Genomic DNA, 12,114 nt, shown 5'->3' with positions numbered 1-12,114 from the left:
TCGATTCATAAACTCATTTTTTATACATTATTTTAAACTACAAAAACTTGAATTTAAATAATTTATTGATGATATGGCTATTAATCTTTGATCACCTTGAAATTTTGTAAGCATAGAAAATATACGAATATAATGTAATCTAACAATGGATTTGTCAAAATTTATATTTAATTAAAAAATATTGAATAGTGTAACATTACTTAAAGTTACATTAGGTGTAACTTGAACCCAGCCCATATATCTATATATATATATATATATATAGAGAGAGAGAGAGAGAGAGAGAGGAGATGAGTACTTATGAGTTACACAGATGTAAGAAATCGAAGAGTTATGAGTTACAAATGATGATCTCACTAACTATTTTGTTGAATGTAACTACCCGTTTACTATAACTATAGGTTATACAAACTATTAAATTGACGGTTCTTTTTTTTTTTTTTTTTTGGTAATACAAACGAACATATAACCATGAATTGTATTAATTCATATATAATTTTTAAATGCGTAAATCTTTTTTTTTTTTTTTCCTTTTGAACACAAAATGACGTAAATCACTGTATTTTTTATTTTGTATTCATTTTTTCCCCTAAAAGTTAAATAGAAATGGTAATAAATAAGTGTATGCAACAAAAAAGTGTAAGTGTAGTGTGTTTAAATCTAGAATCCTCCTGTGGGTTCCAGTTAGCTCAACCAGTAAAGTCTTTAATGATTGAATAAGAGATCTGGAGTACAATCCTCGTCTATACCAAAAACTTATTGGTGTCTTAGTCTGATGATAATTATCATTAGGAGCGGATGTTATAGGTTGAAACTCTCTCAAATCTAAAATCCCCCTAAATGATGTGTAATAGTAAAACCCACTTAAATAAAAATGGTAATAATTTTTTTTTCGAATGATAATAAATAGGTGTAATTATATATATATATATATATATATATATATAAAAAGACATCTACGTTTTTATTTATTTATTTTTGTTTACACTTAAATGAGAAATATGTGTACACTTTGGAGATGACAAACAAAGTTGATACATAACCCTTATCATTGAAAAACATGGAACGCTCTCTCTCTCGTGAGGAGAAAGAGGAACTTGTACGTAGCACAAAAAAGGTCAAGAATGTGAGCCATGCTGGTTTCGGTGAAGGGCATAGCTCTGGCTCTGCTTCACCAAACTGTGATGGTGTACCATGGAATCAAAATGCGTCGTTCAGAGACAAACTTTTAGGAGAAATTCCTGGGGCTTTCGCACAAGCTTTTAGCTTTGAAGATGGAATGGATGATGAGGTTGAGTCGGATGGGGAGGTTGAAACACTCCGGCAAGGCCTGTTAGCTGTTAAAATTCCTAGGGAACTCAAACAAAGAATCCGTAAGCCGTGGACAAGCACTTTTATCGTTAAAGTTTACGGTCGGAGTGTGGGGCTAAATTTCATTCAAGGTAGGTTACTGGCTCTATGGAAACCGGCAGGGAGGTTAGATTGTGTGGATTTGGGGCATGGTTTCTTCCTTACAAGGTTGTCCTTAAGTGAAGATTATGAAAATGTTTTGAGGAAAGGTCCGTGGTTTGTCGGAGACCATTTTCTTTCTATTAGACCATGGGAGCCGGATTTTAAGCCTGCCTTAGCAACTGTTTCCTCCATCGTTGTTTGGATTAGATTAAACGAGCTTCCCATTGAATATTACAATGCAGAGGCGCTGCAGCTCATTGGGAAAGCCATTGGAAATGTCCTCCATATAGATACCTTTACGGCGTCGGAAACTAGAGGTCGGTTTGCAAGGCTGTGTGTGCAAGTGGATGTGGAGAAACCTCTAGCTACTGCTATTATGATAGGAAAGCTCGAGCAACAGATTTGTTATGAAGGAATTCAAAAAATGTGCTTTGAGTGTGGCCGTTTAAGTCATAGTAAGGGGCATTGCCCTCATGTTGTCCGGCAAGGACCATCATACTCGGAGGCCGGATTGAAGGAGGCGGGTGAGACGTGTTTTAGCTCACGGTTTGCGCATGGTCCTAACGAAGCAAGGCGTGGGGAGGGGACCAGTGGTGTGATGTGTGATTCTGAGCAAAGTACTGAGCAGGTGGATGTGTGGGAGGAGGTGTACGGGCCTTGGATTGTAGTAGAGCGCAGAAAGAATAGTACAAAACCGTTGAGGAGTGGTGGGACATTGCCTCGGCAAGGTAGTGGGTTAAATACCATAACAAATGAATACGTGGAGAAGGGAATTGCAAATCAGGCTGCTGTGATTGATGGGTCTAATAGAGAGTCTAAAAGGAAGATGTCTCCTCAGAGTTTTGTGGATAAGGCCCGCTTTGCCTCTGTGGTCCAAAGCATTAGGCAGGAGGACAAGGCCCAGACCCAACAAAGCCCACGTTTGATGTTGAATAGAAAAGTTCCAAGTCAAGATTTAGACCGGTCCAGCGCTTATCCAAGTTCACAGAGGCTTTCATCAGTCAAAGGGAAGAAAGGGGCAGCTCGTAAAAAATCACACAATGGTGATCAAGGCAGCGCCATTGGGGCGCTCTGCTCACACCGATCTGGTTTCAAACAAGCTCAGGTTAGTGCCGTTTTGGTTGGGGTTGAGGGGCAAAGCGAAAATGGTGATGAGCAGTTCCGCTTCGGTGGTTTGGGTGGCAGTAATGGTGTTTGTTTCACTGCCGATGCGGGATCGTCGAGGGGTGATTCAGGAGAGCTGGGTTTTTGTCCTGACCAAGTTTCGAGCAAGGCTGATCAGGTTATTGGGGCTTCTTCAGTTTTCACTACTCAAGGAGATTTAGTGGGCGAGCAGATCGGTGTGGGAGCAAGTGTTGAGCTTAGGGAGCTACCTTCTAGCGGAGATTCCGATTCCAATGGAGGTATTCAAGCGGTTGGGGGAGTTTTGGCTTCAAATATCTCTAGCCAATGTGCTATGGAAGATTGTGAGACGGAGGGGATGGAGTTTGAAGCTAGAGGCGGGGTTGAGAAGTCTCAGTTTTAAATTTTCCCCTTTCTTTGTAAATATTTTTTATTATGAATGTTATCATCTGGAATTGTAGAGGTGCTCTGAAGCCCTCTTTTAGGAAGCATGTTACTGATTTGGTGCAGAAATACAACCCATCAATTTTGGTTGTTATGGAAACCCGTGTAGGGGGTGATAGAACTAGGGAGATCACGAATTTGTTGCCGTTTGATGGAGCATTCCATATTGACTCCATTGGCTATGCAGGGGGTCTTTGGGTTCTGTGGAATGCTGACAGAGTTGATTTAGCCTTACTCGCCAGTACTGAGCAGAAGGTTCATGCGGAGGTGAAGGTACGTTTCACAAACACTAGCTGGTTATTATCTGTTGTGTATGCTAGTCCTAGGAATGCCAAAAGGCAAATTTTGTGGAAAAATCTGATGAATGTGGCTGATTTACATAATATGCCTTGGGTTATAGCTGGTGACTTTAATGAACCTCTCCTTAGTGAGGATAAATTTGGGGGTAGGGGGGTGAGTGTGAATAGGTCTCTTTTGTTCAAAGAGTGTTTGGATAAATGTAATATGATGAATATTGGTTTCGCGGGTCCCCGTTTCACTTGGACAAATAGGAGGGAGGTTCAAGCTTTGATCCAAGAGAGAATTGACAGATTTTTTGTTAACCCGAACTGGTGTGTTTTGTACCCTGATGCAAAAATAACTCATTTGACTCGGTGTCACTCGGACCATTGTCCTGTGCTCCTGGAGTTGCAGCCGAGAACCCAAAATGGGAGGAGTAGGCTTTTTCGGTTCCAAACTGGCTGGATGTTGGATCCTTCCTTTCTTCCTTTAGTGCACCAGGCATGGGAAAGGAATGATGGGCTGGTGAATGCCATTAATTGTTTTACTCGGAAGGCGATGGAGTGGAATAAAAATCAATTTGGGAATATTTTCACTAGGAAAAAGAACTTGATGTCGAGGCTGAATGGTATTCAAAGATCTCTAGCTTTACGCCCATCGGAGTTTCTGGTTAATTTGGAAGATGAGCTTCTTAGGGAGCTGGATCTTGTGCTTAGGCGGAGGAGGAGTTGTGGGCTTTAAAGTCTAGGGTGAATTGGATGATTCAAGGGGACCGTAATACGACCTTTTATCATGTGTCAACCTTGGTTAGACGTAAGAGGAATCAAATCATGGCTATAAAGAATTCAGTGGGGGAGTGGATTATTGAGGAGAGGGAGATAAAAGACTTCATTAGGAGTGGCTATGATCAGATTTTCTTATCCTCTATCTTCGGTGCCTAGGATGGATCCCGCTGGCTCACAATGGCAGCCTAGGCTCTCGGAGTTGGAGAAGGAGAGTATAAGTGGGGGGCCTTCTGAAGATGAGGTAAAGGCAGCCCTTTGGTCCTTGATGGCCTTCATGCGGGTTTCTTCCAAAACTTCTGGCATATCGTGGGCAACTCTGTGATTGAAGAGGTTCAAAAGATTTTTGCTGATAGAAGAGTTCTAGAGGTTTTAAATAGTACCCACATTGCTTTGATTCCAAAAATTCAGGGGCTGGAAACTTTGGGGAATTATAGGCCAATTAGTTTGTGCAATACAGTGTATAAGGTGGTTACTAAGATTATTGTGGCAAGGTTGCGGCCTTACCTAGACAAACTCATCTCTCCTATGCAAATGGCCTTTGTGCCGGGTCGTAAAGGGACTGACAATGTTATTATTGCCCAAGAGGTTCTTCACTCCCTTGGGAAAAAGAAGGGAAAGACCGGATATATGGCTCTTAAGATTGACCTGGAAAAAGCTTATGACAAGTTAGAGTGGAGCTTTATTAGAGATATGCTTATTCATGTTAATCTGCCTATGGACATCATAGATGTTATTATGAGTTGTGTGTCTACAGTTTCTACTTCTATTTTATTCAATGGAGAAGCTCTTGACCCAATCTTTCCTTCTAGAGGTATAAGACAAGGGGATCTGATTTCTCCATATTTGTTCATCATCTGTATGGACTTTCTTGGGCAGTTGATTGAAGAGAAGTGCAGTGAGAAGTTATGGCAGCCAGTGAAGGCTTCTCAGAGGGGCCCTATTTTCTCGCATCTTTTCTTTGCGGATGATCTAATTCTTTTTGCTAAAGCTGATGGAGTTAATTGTTCAACCATTAGAGATGTTTTGGATACTTTTTGCAGTATGTCTGGCCAAACGGTGAGTGAAGCTAAGTCAAGGGTTTATTTTTCTCCAAATGTGGATAGGGATACTAGAGAATCCCTTTGTGATATTTTGGGCTTTGCGTCTACGCCGTATCTTGGTAAGTACCTTGGTTTTCCGCTAAAGCAGCCGGGCTCCTCCTCGTATGATTATAACTTTATTTTGGATAAAGTGAAGCAAAAGTTGTCGAGTGGAAGGCAAATCTTTTATCTTTGGCGGGCCGTGGAGTTCTCATTTAGTCTTCTCTAGCTGCCATCCCGTCGTACATTATGCAGTGCTCTTATCTTCCGGGAAGGGTTCTGGAAGGGTTGGATAGAGTTAATAGGAACTTCCTTTGGGGGTCTACAAACACAGCCAAGAAGATTCGCTGGGTTGGTTAGGAGAAGGTGACAAAACCAAAGGAGGAAGGGGGTTTGGGGCTGCAAACAGCCAAAGGTAGGAATGTAGCCCTCTTATCCAAGCTTAATTGGAGATTTCATACGGAGGGTGAGGCTCCATGGGCAAAGGTTTTGAAGTTGAAGTATTGCAACAACCGAAGGAGAGTAACGGCAAATGCGGACAAACTTCCTTGTTCATCTATTTGGGCTGCTATGAAGAAAGGGATGGACACTTTTAATAAAGGATGTAGATGGTTGGTGACAAAGAATAGCTCTTTGAATATTTGGCATAACAATTGGACTAATGGGGGTCCCCTTAGAAAATTGATTCAATGTCCTATTTCCCAAGAAGCCAACCTTTTGGAAATTAGAGATTTTATGCTTGATGTGGGGTGGGATTGGGAGAAACTAACCTTTGATTTACCTGATGAAGTTAAGGGTTTAATTTGTGCAATTCCCATCTCAACTTTAGGTGAAGGCATGGACAAGTTGGTTTGGTCCGGATCACCTAATGGGTCCTTTAATGTGAAAAGCACTTATGGGATGGCAATGGAGTCCGCAAATGTTACTGTTTTTTCTTGCAGCTGGGTTTGGAAGGCAGATGTGCTGCCAAAAATTAAAATGTTTCTTTGGTTGTGTGTCCACAATAGTATCGGTGTTAAAGTCTGCCTTGGAAGGAGAGGAGTGGTTCAAGATGAAGTGTGTCCGGTTTGCTGTAATGGGGATGAGACTATTTTGCATGCATTGAGGGATTGCTCCCACTTGAAACATGTGTGGAATCAGCTAGGGGTCACGGCTGCTAATCATGAGTTTTGGCATGAGAATGTGGTGGATTGGTTGTCTCTGAATGTTAGGAAGAATGGCAATGATTCTGGTATCCCATGGGAAATTGTTTTCCCCTTTGCTATTTGGTCCATTTGGAAAAGTAGAAATGATATTGTTTTCAATAGGAAAGGTCGGAGTTCTAACTTGGCTTTAGATATTGTGTATCAAGCTAAAGAGTATGTGCATTATGTGGCTGCCCCTAGATTGCAATCCCGTAGAGTTTTAAGGAGCATTCGTTGGGAGAGACCTGACTTTGGGTGGAGGAAGTTGAACACAGATGGGGCTTGCAGTGAGCCTCATGGTCTGGTTGGTTGTGGGGGAGTGGTAAGGAATGAGGATGGGCAGTGGGTAGCGGGTTTTAGCAAGCGCATTGGGATCACTAGTAGTTTTGTCGCTGAGATGTGGGGGCTGGGTGAGGGGCTTAAACTGTGCTGCAACTTAAACATCCGCAGTCTTGAAGTTGAGATGGATGCCAAGGCCATTGTTGATGTGCTTCAGAATACAGGTTATGTTAATAATGTTATATCCCTTATTTTAGATGATTGTAGGCATCTAATTTCTCTATTCCAAAATGTCAGTATTAAGCATTGTTTCCGGCAAGCTAACCAATGTGCTGATGGCTTAGCTAGGATGAGTTTTAGTTTAAATGCTGATTTTCTTATTTTTGATAGTCCGCCTATGGACATTATAGATGTATTTGAGGGAGATCTCAGTGGGAGGTCTTTCATCAGGTCTTGTACTGAACCTTGCTTTGGTTTTTAGTTTTGAAATATTATCGTCTTTCATCAAAAAAAAAAAAAAAAAAAAAAATATGTGTACACATTAATTTTTTAAGACTAGCCATTTAGGTTACTCACCAACCACCCCCCCGGGCGCCCCCCCTAGAGTATTTAAAGGAGCTTGTAGTGGATATTTATTACAATGGTGAAATTTATTATTTTATGCATTATCAAAAGGACACATGTCATCATTGTGTGTATCCTTCAATTTGAGGATTTGACTTTTATATTATATTATAGATAGATAGATAGATAGATAGATAGATAGATATGTCAAATTTAATGCCAATGAGATGTTATTTACTAATTAATTCATAAACTTATTTTTTATGTATAATTTTAGACTAACAAAACCTGAAATTTAAACGTTTGAGTAATGACATAGCTATTGATCTTTGATCTTATTGAAAATTTTCAAGCATGGAAGATATGAGAAAAAAAAAAAAAAAAAAAAAAAAAAAAAAAAACGTAATCTAATGTTGAATTTGTCAAAATTCACATTCAACAAAAAAAATCAAGTTGAGTTGTATCTTTCATCTACAACTAATTTTGTTGCCGAAACTTTGTCCAAAGTTTTATTGTGTTAAGTCTATAAAAATTTAAGGTGGTCACAATTTTTTAAGACTAGCCATTTAGGTTACTCACTAAACCCCCCCCCCCCCCCTAGAGTATTTAAAGGAGCTTGGAGTGGATATTTATTACAATGGTGAAATTTATTATTTTATGCATGGTCAAAAGGACACATGTCATCATTGTGTGTATCCTTCAATTTGAGGACACATCTATTATAGATAGATGTGTCATTGTTAAATGCATTGTTAAAAGGACACGTGTCACCATTGTGTTTATCCTCCAATTTGAGGATTTGACTTTTATATTATATTATATTATAGATAGATAGATAGATATGTCAAATTTAATGTCAATTAAATGTTATTTACTAATTAATTCATAAACTTATTTTTTATGTATAATATTAGACTAACAAAACCCGAAATTTAAACATTTGAGTAATGACATAGCTATTAATCTTTAATCTTATTGAAAATTTTCAAGCATGAAAGATGTAAGATAAAAACGAAATCTAATGTTGAATTTGTCAAAATTCATATCCAATAAAAAAATATTAAGTGGAGTTGTATCTTTCATCTACAACCAATTTTGTTGCCAAAACTTTGTCCAAAGTTTTATTGTGTTAAGTTTAAAAAAATTTAAGGTGGTCACAATTTTTTTTTAAAATTAAAAAGATCATAAAATTTATATATAATAAATTTTTTTTTTCAATGTCAGGATGGTCCGGTGACCATCTTGGCTTCAATGTACAGTCACTCCTGCTCTAGTGCATCATTGGGTCACCATTCTCTTGTTTTTGTTTTTCTAATCTAGATGTTATATCCATTTCAGAATTTTTTTTTTTTTTTTTAAGTTTACATAAATTTTATAAAGATTGTATCAAAATTGAAACTAAAAAAATGTCCGTATAGCCTTATATTTGTACCAAAAGTCTAGTAGATTTTATTTTTTAATATATGAAAGTTATAAGAAAATTGAAATTAATTATATAATGTTTACACAATTAATATAATTATTAATTATAAAAGAACTTGCTGTAGTTATAATTATTATTATTTTGAGGAAATGCTGTGGTTATTAGAAACGTAATACGTTCATTAAAAATAAAAACCTTAATACTTGTCAAAAGTTTTTTCGTCCTTTAGTATTTCCTCCAACATCACATGCTTACCTTTAAAAATAAAATAATAAAAAAATAAAAAATAAAAATCGGTTGCTTACCTGACCTTTGCCATTCTACTGTTACTCTTTGTCTTTCCTCAAAAAAAATAAATAAATAAAATACTGTTACTCTTTGTCATTCCGGAAAAACATAGGGTTTTGTTTTGTTTTGTTTAGAGGGCTCCTTTCTTTTTTTTAATAAAAAAATTCTACTACAATAACTTTAGAGAGAGAGAGAGAGAAGAATTATGCCGGTACCAACCATTCACTAAAAATTATTATAATGTAACTTGTAACCTAAAAGTGAAAATAGGAATTCATAATCTATATATAAATTAGAATTTATATCTTCTAGATTTCTTAGGCTACTCTACTAAATAGATTTTCTTAAATTTTAATAATTCTTTAATTTTTTAATGGTCTAAATTTTGCCATATTAACATTCTATTAATAATAATCTTAATTGTTTTATTTGCTAATATGGTAAAATCTAAACACTTAAATCATATAAAAGTGGTTAGGATTTAAGGAAATTTATTTGTAGATTATCTTAGAAAATCTGAATTAAATTAGGAAGATAAGGACTACATACTTGTTTTACTAATTTATGCATGCTTTCTCGCGTGACCTACCTTTTATGCTATAAAAAATATTCAGAAATGGGAAATACACGCATCACCACTAATCTGATAGCAATTCTTCTGCAGCCAATTTTTTTCTTGACTATAAATTAGCCAGATAAGGACTACATTATTTGTTTTACTAATTTATCTATGCTTTCTCGCATGACCTACCTTTTATGCTATAAAAAAAAATATTCAAAAATGGGAATTACACGCGTCACCACTAATCTGATAGCAATCCTTCTGCTGCCAATTTTTTTCTTGACTACACGTTATCCCACTACTTGCTTATCAACTTGTAATTGGGTTGTTGGTTATAATTAGTTTATCTAATAAATTCTCTAATAATTGAATAGGAGATTTAAAGTTCAATTTTCGTCTATACCAAAAATTGATTGGTATCTTGGTCTAACGATAAAGAACTATCATAAAGAACAGACACCATATATTGAAAGTCTCTAAGAAAAAAGAAAAATAAAAACTTGTAAAGACAAAGTTTAGTTAAAAAATTTGTTATAGCCTATGACTATAACCTTACTCAATAAAATAAACATTACTATATATTTTAAAATTTTAATCATTGAATTACATGTTCTTTACACTCTCAATATATATATCAAATTTTGTGTTAATCGGATATTATTTACTATATGACTTATAAACTTATATTTTATACATAATTTTAAATTACAAAAACTTGCAATTTAAACAATTTATTGATGACATAACTATTAATTTTTAATTTTTTAGAAATTTTGTAAGCATGAAGGATATAAGAAAAATATGTAATCTAATGGTGGATTTATCAAAATTCACCTCCAATAAAAAGATATTGAGTAAGGTTGTAATCTTAGACTACAACCAATTTTTTAACTAAACTTTGTCCAATTTGTAATTGGATTTCCTCATTTACATATAGGTCAACCACTAGTTCTTAGAGTATTCATATTAGCTTGTACAAAAATATATGTTTATTTTAGCATTAGAATCTTCTTTTATTTTATATTACATAACCACTTTTTAAAAATACTCATATTAGATTATTTATTCTAAACTCTATTTCATTAAAAAAAAATTATTGTTTCTCTTTTTTCACACACAACAACCACTGTCTACTATCTTCTTTCATCATTGGGATATGTAAAGAAATAATAAAAACTAAATGCAAAATGAATAATGCTAGTGTAAATTTACATTGTTATTGTAACAACTTTACAAATTTAAACATATTTAACTTGACTAATGTGAGTAATTTTGAAACTTGGATGTGTAAAATTGAATCAATTTTCTATTGTGCATTATTTGATGCAAATGCTCTTAATAAAAAATCTACTCATGTGTTGACTTACAAGCAAGTTGTCACCAAAAAAAAAAACAAAATAGTTTCTACAATCGCATACTTTGTCACAATTTTCACATGTATTTGCATCACTTACACATGGATTCATTGCATGATAAAAAAAAAAATGTGAACATACATTTTGCCACAACTTAATCACATGTGAAATTATAAGTGGTAGAGAAAGAAGTTATTAGTCCATATGTCTTGACATTGAAAAGGATATCGCCTCAACCTTTAATTTGGATTCAATTATAAATGATTTATGAGATTTGAAAGAACATTGAGTTCACTTTTCATAGATGTTTGATAATACTAACATTAAGAAATTTCAAAATTCTTTTAAAATTTTATTTGCTTATACTCCTGTCCTTTCTAACTTTTTTTTTTTAAGGAAACAATATTACTTATTAGAGCTAAATCTCTAACACACACAACCAATGTGGGATAAACATTTTTTTTTTTTTTGAGGAAACAATAGTACTTATTAGAGCACACAAACACGAAAGTAGTATATAGAGTTTTTTAAACAGGTTTATAATATATTACATAAGCAAAATACCACCACAAAAGAGTCTAACCTTTATAGTAGTAGCTTGGGATTATAAGAACTAAAACTCTAACACACACAACCAATGTGGACAAAAGTAGTATATAGAGTTTTTTAATTATATAACCAGAATACCACTACAAAAAGACCTAACCTTTATAGTAGTAGCTAAGAACAACCAATGTGAGATAAACGTTTTTTTTTCTTTTCTTTTTTGAGGAAACAATAGTACGAGTTTTTTAAACAAGCTTATAATATATTACATAACTAGAGTACCACTACAAAATAGCCTAACTTTTGTAATAGTAGTTTGGGATTATAGGAACTGAAACTTTAACATATACAACTAATGTGGAATAAACATCCCTATTTAAAAAAAAAAAAAAAAAAAAAAAACAATAGTACTTATTAGAACACACAAACACGAAAGTAGTATATAAAGTTTTTTAAATAGACTTATAATATATTACTTATATCTTTTCTAACTTAAAATTCTGGTTCCATCCTGCATATATGATATGTTATCAAATTATGAGAAAAGTAACCGCAAAATATATGGTGATAGAAGAGTTATATTTGATGAAAAGTAATCTGGAATCACTAGACATATGTGCAACCACGCAAGTAATGACCAAAGTCGTGACAAATGCCTGTGCCACTTTTCCAATTTGATAACAAATCACCACCAATAGAGAATGAAGCCGTGAAAGTTCGTTGTTACATTGCATTTGCACGGACCCCATTCA

At 35.1% G+C, this 12,114-nt stretch overlaps 1 protein-coding gene across 1 annotated transcript; it reads left to right on the top strand.

The window, feature by feature from the left end:
* Positions 1-3,009: 3,009 nt before the first annotated feature.
* On the top strand, positions 3,010-4,038 carry LOC126708012 (uncharacterized). Its single transcript, XM_050407851.1, has one exon. The coding sequence runs from the start codon at positions 3,010-3,012 to the stop codon at positions 4,036-4,038; it is 1,029 nt and encodes a 342-aa protein (XP_050263808.1).
* Positions 4,039-12,114: the final 8,076 nt, after the last annotated feature.

The sequence above is a fragment of the Quercus robur genome, chromosome 1, assembly GCF_932294415.1.
Source record: "Quercus robur chromosome 1, dhQueRobu3.1, whole genome shotgun sequence".
In the NCBI taxonomy this organism is placed as follows: domain Eukaryota; kingdom Viridiplantae; phylum Streptophyta; class Magnoliopsida; order Fagales; family Fagaceae; genus Quercus; species Quercus robur.
The sequence above is the reverse complement of the archived record's forward strand: the minus strand, read 5'-3'. Positions and strand labels throughout refer to the sequence as shown.

Coding starts and splice junctions, on each gene's coding strand:
- LOC126708012 (XM_050407851.1), top strand. CDS start 3,010: ATGAATGTTATCATCTGGAATTGTAGAGGTGCTCTGAAGCCCTCTTTT.